This window comes from Lepisma saccharinum, chromosome 3 (assembly GCF_977018435.1).
Source record: "Lepisma saccharinum chromosome 3, izLepSacc3.1, whole genome shotgun sequence".
Taxonomy (NCBI): Eukaryota; Metazoa; Arthropoda; class Insecta; order Zygentoma; family Lepismatidae; genus Lepisma; species Lepisma saccharinum.
This window is the reverse complement of record NC_139231.1, coordinates 40,762,878-40,776,002: the sequence shown is the minus strand read 5'-3', so window position 1 is coordinate 40,776,002 and position 13,125 is coordinate 40,762,878. Positions and strand designations below refer to the sequence as shown.

The 13,125-nt window shown below is 38.2% G+C and overlaps 1 protein-coding gene across 1 annotated transcript in view; it reads right to left on the bottom strand.

Annotated features, from left to right (window-relative positions):
- LOC145984988 (fibrillin-2-like) overlaps window positions 1–12,861 on the bottom strand; it is a 327,365-nt gene extending 314,504 nt beyond the window's left edge. Inside the window, exon 1 of the mRNA XM_083118469.1 lies at window positions 12,444–12,861. Coding sequence (XP_082974595.1) covers window positions 12,444–12,577 — 134 coding nt within the window. The 5' untranslated portion in view covers window positions 12,578–12,861. The remainder of the gene's footprint in view (window positions 1–12,443) is intronic.
- Window positions 12,862–13,125: the final 264 nt, after the last annotated feature.

Genomic DNA, 13,125 nt, shown 5'->3' with positions numbered 1-13,125 from the left:
AACGTTCTCACTAGTGACCTCTTTACAAGCCCTTTGAACTACTTAGAGGGCTACCAGCCACTTTTCACGTCATAAAGCATGGCACATTTTACAGTTTAACGTGGAAAACTGTGTTTGAATTATTGTGGCACTTACATCATTCACCAATTTTATTCTTCAATTTTCCACGAACCCGTTTATTTTTAACGTACAGGTGAATAACCTCTGATCATGTTTACAAAGGGCGAAAATATTTTAAAGAATAATACGCAGTATAAATTGTCCACAAATAACGTTGTGTTTGACGGTACAAGCCTCTTGCCTCTGGGTATCACTAATATGCCTGCTCCAGACAACTTGCTTGGAGAATTATAATTGCAGATACCATTCCACATTTAAATACAAGGCCAATAAACATGCCGAATATGTTTTGTGAACGGTGAAAATAATTTTTGCGGTTCGTTAGAGTACAAGACCAATTTCATCGCAAGAAACATATGAAATGGTTCTCAAGATTTACTAACATCAGCCATGTTAGGTCCACATGCTTTTTGCAGCCTTCAGAGAGACGGATGTTATTCAGTGCACAAAAAATGTTAAACAAACCGAAATTATTAAACAAATGGGGAAATGTTAAAACAAACATTACCATTAAACAACACACGCACAATGTGTTCTCGAAAAATGAAACAGCCCAGCTGCTTACTGGTCTTAACTTCAAGGAATTCGCCAGCCAATGATTTTTTTTTGTTTTCTCACGCCCAGTTGTTATACGTGTAACAGCCTACGCAGCTTTGCAATTTACTACGCAACGGAACCGCGCCCAGACACCGTACAAAGCAGAAATGGCTTCATCATGAGGCACCTGTTATCCGGTCTAATGGTTCAAATGAATTTATTACCCGAAGTTCTCTATCCTGAATACAAATTGAAAGTCTTTCTCTTCTGAGGAAATTAGAATGACTACCTGCGTCCCCCTTTCTAAAATACAACATTTACTGAAAGTCTTGTATTATCTTATAATAACTCCAACTTACAGTCCTGTGAAATTTTGTTTACATAAATGTTAAAAAAAGAAGCCAAATTATTGAAAAAAATTCATGTAAAAAAGGAATTATATTATGGATGCAAGCTCATGACTTAACGCTGCCATGTGTCTATAAAGTAGCTATTATTCGTCCAGGCTAAACGCATAAGGAATTTCAAGAAACCGCGAAACTCGGCACCAATTCTTGATGTCGTGTTTACTCACTACGTTTACCCTACTGCAATTCAGTCAGGGCCATATACAACAAGTAGATGGTATCAGAGTCATGAGCCCCTTCATACGTAGGGTGACCATAATATTTTGACCCAAAAACGGGACATCCCAAGGATATCAGTTTACTCCCCCCCTTTCCCTGAAATATAGGTTAGGCCTAATTATAAAATTATTGCTATTGTTAACGTATTTTTTATTATTTATTAAAGGATGGATCACCTAAATGATAAACCATGAACAATCAATGAAATATGATCTCATTATTATAATCTCGGTAAGACTTACATGGCGTTTCTCATCCTTTCTGATCAACCTTTGATCTTGAAGTTGAGTAATGCCAGAAGTATTGAGCAGAAGAACCATTCTTTTGAGGCCAGCTTTATTCTTCACCAACCGTTCATAAAACTCCCAGAAAATTTTACACCACATATCACTCACACAACGCGAGATTTGTCTTTTGAGATTGTGTCAAGACGCACGAACTTTAAATTCTTCTTGCAATTCCGTAAAGAAACTTCATGCTTATTCACTGCTCTACAAATAACGAGACACACACACAAAACAATACAAGATCATGTTTTCAAGATAACTCCTAGACTTATAAAACGGGACAAATACTGTAGTGGCTTTTTAATAATATGGTTTTTCACGTTTCACGCCTCTGAAACGGAACTGTCCCTGCCAAAACGTGACATATGGGTACTTGGCTACTGGATGGTGCATTTGTGGACCGTCTGTGTGGCTCGTTTCATGACCATACGCTAGAATAAGATACCCTGCTTCCTGCTGGACGATGACTTCACGGTATGACGCGCTTGTGAAGCGTTCGAGTTACTCCACAAATGAGACACTCGAGATCGGAAGGACTATAGGCGAGAAGGATTACCCTGGTACTACACTTCCCGCCATTTTTGCAGGCCATTGTTGCCAAATTTGGGAACAAGTTCCTTTTGTTTTATTGCGATTTCATCATGGTATGAATGCAATTTTAACATGGTTCGATTTTGATTTTCTTCTGTTAACACATACGAAGACGCAGAGTTTTAGCGATTACTTAAGGCGAGGAGATACAGTTACGTACCATGTGTGCATTTACTTGAATATCGTCGAAATGGGCAATGCTACTGAAGAAAAACGTGGGGGTACAAGATAGTATGAATTTCTCTACATGTATCATGTCGAAGCGTTTTTCGAAGTTGATTATTAAGCTAGATAAGACCTGTAAAAAATATGACGAATAAGAATTTTCGGAATCCCATGTATTCCTTATGGGGAATCAACTTCAACATCAAGTTACGGCTAATCAAATGGGAGTTTCGACTTTTCTGCTGGGCAATCGCTTCTTCAAACTGCCCTCTTCCCGTTGATATCATTTTCTATTCCATCGGAAGTTTGATATTCCCAAGAAAACAAATCAAAAAATATCCCCAATGCATTTCTCCTTGCCTCCTGGCAGTGTTGCCAAACCTGGTGCGCATAAAAGAGCTACATTTCACCATAAATTGAGTTAAAACTAGATTTACGAAGTGCTTCCTAGAGTAATGTTAGTTGTCAAAGGGGTGGGGCGCTGCTATTACCGTTAACTCTAAATTGATGACAATTTATTCTTAGTTTTCACCATCTAGATCCGGCGGCATCACCCATCTCATGGTCGTACGAAATCGAAAATAAAGGATTCCCTGATAACAATATTATGCCAATTTCACGTAAACACGTTGCTATAAAAAAAGTAGCTGGGGATATAAGAGGGAATGGGGCGACGCAGCCAATATAAAAATATCACGTCACGTGCAAAATGTATAATCATGGTAAAAGTTTGTCTATGAGGGCCGGAACCAGTGATGGCATTATAGTGAGGCACGGGGGCGGGCGCCCCATTTCACAGGCAAACGAGTGCACGAAAGAGCCAGATCTGGCTCCAAGAGAGCTAAGTTGGCAGCACTGACTCGGGGAAAAAGCCGGGTGGAGATTGTTCAGCATGCCCTAAGGTTTTGTTCAATATATGCTTTAGTTAGGTTAAGCAGGCCAGGTTTAGTTCTCTAAGCATTAAAATAAAGTCCCTAAATGCATTCTACTAGGTTCCGATTTACAGTCTACGATACTTACAGTCGCTTGTGAACGGAAAATATATTGTCCATGGGAAGTGCGCATGCTTGAACAAGGTAATTTTTAAGTTGTTCTTTTCAACATTTTTTACGAAATTCAAACAGTGATCATTACTTTAATGAAGGTTCAAATTTCGTGTGACAATGATTGCCAAAATTTTAAGATAATTAGTATTCCTGCTAGGAGAATTTGAAGAAAAAAAACATAAAACAATCGGAACCGTTACCGAAAATTGTTTCGTGCAAACATGGCGATTGATCATGCTGTTACACGAGTCCTTCGAAAAGGTTAGTTATTCATGCTCTTCAGTGGCAAATTCTTTTACTTTCGCTGCTTGAAATACCTGTGTCCGTTCCTTTCCCCTCGCCTCCGCCGTGAATGTGGCAATGAAGAATGGGGTGGTGAAGTTACGTATCTACTGCATGGAAATATATACGGCGACAATACTCAGAGCCATCTGGTGAGAAGTTTCAAATCACACAGTGTCTCTACACAGAACGTTATCAATTACTTATTACATCAAAATGTTGAATTAGTGCACGGAATCTTTTGGCTGTCAGAAACACTAAATCAATGTATACATAATTTCACGCAGTACAAATTTAACTCGGATTCAGGAATGAAGCTCCACGGTGCGACGCCAGAGGTCCCAGGTTCGAATCCCGACCTGGGCATGGGTGTTCTTTGTGCGTCCCTTCATCAATTTTATCATATAATCATCATATTCGCGATTAGCCAAAAGTGGCAGTGATGTGAAGTAAAATAAACCAAACCAATTAAGCAGTCAATCAATGATGAAGCGAGCTATAGATTCTATGCTCGTGATGCTAACCATGTGAGTCATTCAATTTTACGATATAGTAGTGGTCAAATAAATCACCCTATCCAATAGTATATGGCCAATAACTGGTCCAGCTTTTATATAGAACTAACCATAGACGAAAAATAACAGTAACTACATTTCTAAGTAATAAACAATATCATAGAAACATTTTTTTCTGCGTGAAGAGTCAACTTCAACCTAAGTTCAACACTCAATAATTTTGAGATTTTCCGCAGTAAAAGCAACGAAAAAATATGAATTATGTAATGTCGCTGAAGTCAAGCAAAACTTGCATGAAAAAACTCCTTGCTGCTTTCGTTTTACATTCTCAGTGCGAGTCATAGAGGCCGATAATCGGGTGTTGCCAATTCGCATTCCAAAGATAACAGGGTGGGACGATCATCCTACATACATCGAAACTCACTTTTGGATCTTGGATTCATCAGCTGATTTTCAACCACTGCACGTTCCAGCAGTTTGTCCTTCCTCTGCCTTGCACGGAACCAGCGAGTATTCCACGTGCAGCGTTGCCAACCTCGCTGAAGTGAGCGTGGATGTCTACCAAAGATGTGAATAAATTTAGACGAACAGATGGCGCTGAAGGTTCTTAATCCATTGAACGCTTATGGAAAATGTCGGCTACAGAGATATTTGAAAATACCAGAATTATGACGCAATATTTTGCTCGACATCTTGAAATGCTTTTGTCGATTTCAGCCAAATGTAATACCGGACTGGCTAAATGAATATTCAGCTTAAAACCTCAAATACTGTTACATTCATCGTGGTGATAAATTAGATGTATTTGCTCTATGACCCTCTGAAATTACGCCTTATATTACAAAGCTCTTATTGAAAACTTTTAGCTCTAGTTAATCAAGCGATCCCGGGTTCGATACCCGGTGGAGGCACAAGTGGTTCGGATCCCACTTTAAACTGTAGGTCCAGTCCCGATTAGCCTTACTGTGCATAAAGTGGACTTAAAACACCAACTCAATAAATTACAATAAATAAATTTTAGCTCTAGTGATTCTCAAAAACCGTTGAAATTTTTGTTTCTTATTCTACAAAAAATGTAGTCTGGGCAAATGCGAGCAGAACTTCAGGTCCTTGCATGAACGGGGGGGGGGGGGGAGGAACGGGTATTCGACCCAATTTGCACGGATTTTATCATATGTAGCACAAATCAATTGCTACGACAGTTACAGAGGTCAAATTTCAGCATAATTTGATACCCGTAACATAGAAAATCTATTATTCCTTCACCACCTTGAAACGGTTTTCCCAATTTCACTTATATGCAATGCCATATTAGCCATTCAAGGAACCAATTCATATGATTAGATAACTCTAATAATTCACTTGTGCCGAAGTTAGTGAATACACTTCAAGAAGTAGCACCATTTATTTCAGTGCCAACAGCACCATGGTCAGTGCAAATATTGCTACATAGGTCAATGATTAATAGTTCTTAGACCTGTTACATGAGCTTGGTAGGTCCTTGATATTACATAGTTTTCTCATTATTTATCTACACAATGTTCATACATGTAGCTAAACACAAGAAGTCAGTGCTTTTCTGCTGCGTACCGAGTAATGATACTAAGAAATTCATACACAAATTCTTCAAACAGAAACGTATGAAGTGGTTCGAATCCCGGCATGAGCGTGGATGTTCTATTTCACCATATCACCGCTCATCTTCATCTTCGCGATTAGCCAAAAGTGGCAGAAAAGCGAAGTAAAACAAACTAAATCAATCAATCAATCAATAAACGTACGAACACTCGTGTACGGTATTACTAAGATGAGAAGTTGGCAACTCTGATTACTATAAATCTACACCTCACATAAAGTAAAAGGGACTTTACGCCGTTAGATCTTTCCTTGTGAGCCGTCTTTTATTTTCTACCTGTTGGCATGAAGTAATACCACATTCCACTCTACTGGCTGCTATCTGATCGGGCTTAATTTAATGTACATAGCCACACTCATTCCGCTGTCATTCAAAGTCTGGATTCCTAAGCACGTCTTCCCTTTCATGTGTTGCTTTGCTTATCCTAAAGCCAGGCACTGTTTACCCTCACATACACTTAGGACAGGTTATGTAACAACATAAAAACTGGCATTTACGTCTGCCAGTGTGGTTGGTCTCAGTATCTTACCAAGATAAGAGACTTACGATGGCATAAGTTGAAGTCAAATGTACTTACTGTAGGTGCCGTAAATATTCGAATTGGATATGTCTGGTTGGGTTGTTATCTGCACCTAAAACCTACAACTCATGCAAGTATCAGAGAGAGAGAGATCTGTAGGCAATGTTCTTGTATTCGACTCGAATATGTGTATAAAGTAACAACCGTATACGACAAAATCTACACTGTACGATAACATGTAATTCTCCAATTGTAACTGTAATTCTTAACATGAACACCCACAAGCAGGGGTGCCCACAGGGGGGGGGGGTTATGGCGCAGGCTACGCCATTGAGATTTTTTGGGGGGATATTTTCCCTTCTAATAATCTAAAATTCAACATTTATATATATATTTCCAAAACATATGTAAAAAAAATTACAACTTAAATGCACCATATTTAATCCATTAGATGAAGAAAAGAAAGTGTTTAAGGGTATTATCGAAGGGGGGGGGGGAGAAATATCCAACTCTTACATATTAGACCTTAATTGATACGTAGTTTTGTTGGGGATTCTGAATTAAACGTTAGGGGGACAGTATCCAACTATAGGTCTTAGATTATGGCTGGTATTTTAGTTAGAGGGGATTGAACATTAAATTGAGGGGGTATCCAATTCCTGTGTATTACTAATGTCTTAGACTGTTGCGAAAATTCTGGTGTGGAGACTGAGAATTATTTTTTTTTGGAGGAGGCAATATCCACTCTTCAATATCAACAGTAGGCTAAGTCTAAAATTGGCATGGGAATTTTTGGCCCGACCCTGTGGCCGAGTGGATTGTCGACCTCCGTGGCGGAGTGGTTAGCAGAGCGCGCTACAACGCCAGGGGTTCTGGGTTCGAGTCCCGGGTAAGGCATGGGTATTTGTGTTCGTCCGGTTGATAAGAAGGAAAGAAAAATGTAAGAATTGAAAAGTGTAAAAGTGAGAAAAAGAGTGAATGGTGAGGGATACCTCCGTGTAGGGGGTATTTCCTTTTAAAAAAAAAAGTGGTTAGCACATCGCGCTGCGACGCCAAGGGTCCCGGGTTCGAATCCCGGTCGGGCTTGGTTGTTTGTGAATGTCCATTCATCAATTTCATAATTTCATCACTCATCCCCATCTTCGCAAATTAGCCAAGAGGCACAAAACGCGAAGTAAAATAAACTAAATCAAATCAAAGCATGGGAATTTTGTTGGTAGGACTGAGTATTAAATTTAAATGAGGAGATAAGAAGCTCTTGATAAAGTGTTAAATCTTAGATTACCGAGAAATTTCTGTAGTCGAGAGAGAGTTCAAACATTTCATTTTGGAGATGTATTTAGCGATATGGTATCCACACGTTTCTGACCCCAAACGTGCCAAAAGAGAAGCTGGAAAAGACTAAAGTATTGATCTGGGATCCTAAGAAAGTATTGACACTCCAATAAATTAACATTCTTGAAAGCCTGGAAAGAAATGGATGTAAAAATTTTCTTCCTAGCTTCGCTTCATGTGTTGCGAGAATGCGTGGTTGGCACTTTACTGAGGTGAATGTAAAGTTTTGTACTATAGCAGACATAAGCGATATTCTAGATATTGATTAATAACATCATTTCTTAAAATATAATGCTTAGTGTTGGTATACTGCTTAATTTAAAGCAGGTGAATCATTTGGAACAAAAATATATCGAATCCGCATTTCTAACTTCTTGTCACAGGAACATTTTACTTTAACCAGGTGAATCATTTGGAACAAAAATATATCGAATCCGCATTTCTAACTTCTTGTCACAGGAACATTTTACTTTAACAAGTTAAATTTACACTGAAGATAAAATCCACGTAATTATTGTTATGAGTTACTAAAATAATTATATTTACACCAATAAAACGGAGAGGGGGGGGGGTGAGTTCTTTGAAAGAGGAATCGTATTATATTATCGCCCTGAGCTTAAGAATTTCTAATAGCTAGGGTTCTGTAATGTTTCGTGAAACGATAATTAAATCGGTCATACGACTGGAGCATGTTATTTGGTTTGCCAAGGTTGAATTATTCTATCTTTATCTTAAGTTGTGTAACAATTTGTGTTAAATACTCAAATTGAGTTTTATAAACCCACTCAAAAATACTATTTATATATTTACATATTTTAATTTACTACATTTAACCAATCAATGTGCTAGCTTTAAGTCTTTTCGAAAATCGAACAATTAAAAAATATGGACAATGTAACATGGTATTTCATTCAAATAGACATCAATTATTACGCATTCATCCAAACTATATTGGAGGGATTATGATGAACGATTTTAGGGGCGGTCTTGAGTGATGGGCACCCTTGCTTAGGGAGGAGGGGCAGATTAAGTATAGTGTTTTGTAAAACTAAGAAAAAAGTTACTTTCGGTAGACACGCTGTCGTAATTAAGTACTTTGTGGGGACACGATATGGTTTGAGGGCGCGAATGATATGATTTTTTGGGGGGACGCATGACATAATTTAGGGGGGGAATGCGCCATTGGCTTTGGGGGGATGGGCACTCCTGCCCTCAAGAATCTAACCAAGATACTGAGCTTAATCCAGAATAGATACTCTAGCAACAGCACTAAATTCAAGTATAAATCCTGGTTCCCTAGAAGAAAATGTATGCAGTTCACTTTATCTTACTTTAGAATACAAGTTGCAATTAATTAGGATGAAGAGCAGTACTGGTCTCTGTGAGATCCCAAACAAATTTATGAATATTCGAGTGTTTAAAATTAGTTTCAATTGTTTTTTCATGTCTGTTTGTGAAGCTGAATATTGTCCAGAAACATTGAATATTTTGATATTAACATTTGTTTCATATTAGATGACATCAACAATTAAATTGAGACACAAACATGTAAAAGCTTGTCTTAAGTCTATTTCATGGTCAGATGTGCTCATCAGGAGTACACGTTTAGTTTTAACCATAGCTTACCGTGCCGTACGAAGAAACATATCGGGGCGGCTCACAGGCCCCACTTTTTTTATCACTAAAATTCAAGAAACCATTTTATTATTGAATCACTGCTTCCTTTGCTGATTATATATGTGAAGCTATTTATTAATTATAATAATTACAAAAATTACTATCATGAACAAAACATACTAACCAATTATTGCATGAGTATCTCACATATATTTTATCATTCACTAAAACTAACAAAATCCATAATAATTTTTTATTAATGTTTTTTTTGTTTGAAGAGGTGCAGTTGTTTATTAAACATAATAATTACAATAATTACCATCATTACCAACTAATTGTACACTGTCACTGTCACGAGTGTCTCGAATCAGACGCATTCAAAGATGGTGCCTGATATTCTCACCAAGTGCATTTTGTCTCCTAATTATATTAAATTTATGTTTTATGAACAAAAGTAATACAGACATATCGGAAACGTCCTAGAGAACAACGTAATTTATTTTCAAAAAGTTTAAAAATCTAAAAATATTGAGTTCGTGAGCCTGCAAGCCCCCTCGGTAGCTAGGGTTAAAATTGTATCTGAACCACTATGTAATATATGTCCACTGGGATTGGCCAATATCTGTCTCTTGGCTGCTACATCATGTAAATTTTTTAGCTAGTTGTAAAATATGTCACTACAAACCTGTAAACTCATAACAGTAACTTCAAGCGAAATAGGTTAGCTGTAATTGCTAAAAAGCAAAAAAAAAGCCAAAATTTCCGGTTTTTTCTTTTTAAAAAAGCCTGCTTTTTAACGAAAAAAAACCGTTCATTCAAAAAATCCGGCTTTTTTACAAGTCTACAGAGAATACAACTGGAGTGTGAAGCTTGTGAAATCCAATTTATACTTTCCTAGGAATTCGAAGAAATCCATTAAAAGTGAACTACTTTCGTTCCATCTTCATAACGCTGAAGAGTTTTGGGCAAAATCTGCGTTTCACCTTTCATGGAAATGTTATCACAGGAATAAACATCTGAAAAAGGTTACAGTTCTCATAATTCAAGAAATATTCTGACCCTGGTGCACCTCTCACTCTACCACTTCAACGTATGTTTGTGCTACACAATTACAGGCACCTATGGAGTTCTTGGGAAGCTTTGATTTTCATATGTAGTACGAGAAAGAGCGAACCGGCATCTAATGATTGAAGAGTGGCAAATCCTAAAAATCGTTCTTGTACCTGCCCGCGATACAAATATCTGTCCTGTTCCTTTCTCGCATATGTCTTTTGTTTCATCTGACATCAGTGTGAATACTCTCGCCTCTTCCACTTCCTGGCTTATTTTGCTGAGAATAAATGTGGACATTACGCAGATTAATTTGTTTTGAATCGAATTTTGAGTGTAATTTGCATTTTGAGGTTCAAGTTCAATACATTTCCGAATAATATCCCCTCATTTTGAAATTAACTTCAAGAGTATCGAAGAAATTCCCTTTGTTAAGGTTTGGATCAGGCTCATCATCTCGAAAATCAAATCCCTGAATGGTAAGAAACCGCGATGCATCCACAACAACCGACATGTAGTGTCGGTTTTCTTGATCACCTTTGGTCCCGGTTTCGATACCCGGTGGAGCGACTTTAAACTCTAGGTCCAGTCCCGATTAGCCTTACTGTGCATAAAGTGGACTTAAAACACCAAATCAACCAACCAACCAAATCTTGAATCACCTTTCAATGTCTTTTACTAATTATCGTTGTCACTAACGACCCACGATTAGAGTAATTTGCCCGTACTACAGATGATGTTTTGTGGTCCTCAGAATGTTCGTAATGTTTTAAAACCATCCACATTCAACGCTTTTTTCCAGTTCTTAAAACTGGTTAAAACTTAGGTTAATCGCGACGATTACAGGATATAAATTAATGAGAAATCGCCTATGCGCAGGTCGGTGCTCGAATCTTGAACGAAAGTCACACACACATACATATATAGCCTATACTAAAACAAATTAATATTTGTTACTCAAGTTTGTATTATAAGCAGAAAAAGTGATATCATGCAGAATACACCACTTAGAAAAGGTGATAATCGCCATACTCTTCAGTTGGCGGGGTGGACGAGGGGGCGAAGTGTCTGACTGGGGGGCGCCCGCCCCCCTACCCCCCCTCTGGCGTCGTCACTGGATGAATCTTCGGCTACCACCTGAGCAAGAATTTACATGAAAATGTATTACTTTTGAACTCAACACTGCGTGGTAGATCCATTTAGTTTATCTCATTATGGAAGCGTGGGCGGATGGATGTTGCACTTTTCTAGATATTTGTGTAATACTACAGAGCATCGGAAGCCTATTTTCTATTACAACTAGCTACATAATAGCAAATGCAGCTAACCTATCGAGCGGTCTATGAGGACTTATAATGCTAGTTTTTCACAATTGGAAACATTTTCGAACAAAAATACTGGATCAGTGGAATTATAAGAAATCAACCTCAATCAAAGGCGAAACCCTAATTTTTTACAGCAGGTCAATAATGAACAAGAGATTCAAATATCTTTTAAGTAATATGAAAAATATGATTATCGTAGATCATTCTCGCCATGTAAAGAACATTGTTATATAGTTGCAAGCATAAGTAGTAACAGGCAAATTGTTCATCAACATATTAATTCACTTTGTTTTACGCAATACGAGATTCGAGAATTGAAACAAAACGCCCGCGAAGTAGTTGAAAGTCTCTGCACAAGTACAATTCCTTTCAAGCCCGTAGGTTATGAGAAAACGAATGAAAATAGCTGTTTACTTGGCCTGGTAATATTTATGTATCACACTGCACATTTGATACTTGTATTGTGTTTCCCTTTCAATCGGCAGATGTGAAATATTGCCAGAAACGATAAACTATTATAATTCGTGAACTACACTTGATATTTTCTAACGATGCCAAGCAATGGAGGGCATACATGCTCATATTCTCCACTACAATGTGCCACTGGGGTTCACTGAATGTATTATAGATATCGATAGATATGTCTGTGTAGTTGGATATCCTAGTCACTCTATAACACTCTAGGAACTTGAAATCGTTACACTATCAAAGGCGCAATTTGCAAAGTAGAATATCAATAAGCAAGGTATACTTATGCAAATGTGTTTTAAATAGACAGATCCTTCACTTACCCGCCAGCTACTGCAGGTTGAAGCGCATTCTCAACGTCGCTTCCATACGGAGAATAATGACTAGGTGATTGTCCCTGGGTGCCCAGGAAAGTCCCCAAACACAAGACGCACAGTCCTAAAACACCGGGTATCATGTCGGTAGAGATCGGCGTGAAACGTCACTCATAGAATATCCTCTTTATCACAGCCACAAACAGATGACACTAACGCACGTTCTGTTATTGAGAGTCCTCGTATCTTTTAGAAAAAGATCCGCACCATGGGTCATGACATACGTTGAACAATTTACTATGTCTTCTCTTCGACAAAAAAGAGAAAAGACTAATCTCGTCTTTTCCTAATGACACATTATCGCAGACACCCTTTTTTCTCCCTTGTGATCACGCGACCGTTCACGGCGTGAATGCCCGAAGGTATCCCAAACCTGCACAGCTCACTGCTTGACTCCAAGATCTCCACTGCTCTGATGATGCGGGCACTTTCCAGCTTCATCGTCTCTCGTGTCCAGTGTATCCAACCGCATGATTATAAAAGACGCCGGAAAGGGGTATCATAAGTAGACAATATTTTGTGGAAATTGTCAGAGATAGAGATAACTGAAGGCATTAAGGGGCGAGGCCATATGGTCGATAGTTGTTCAAGATGATGGCTGTGTGGTAAGTTACTAATATAGCAGCAAGTT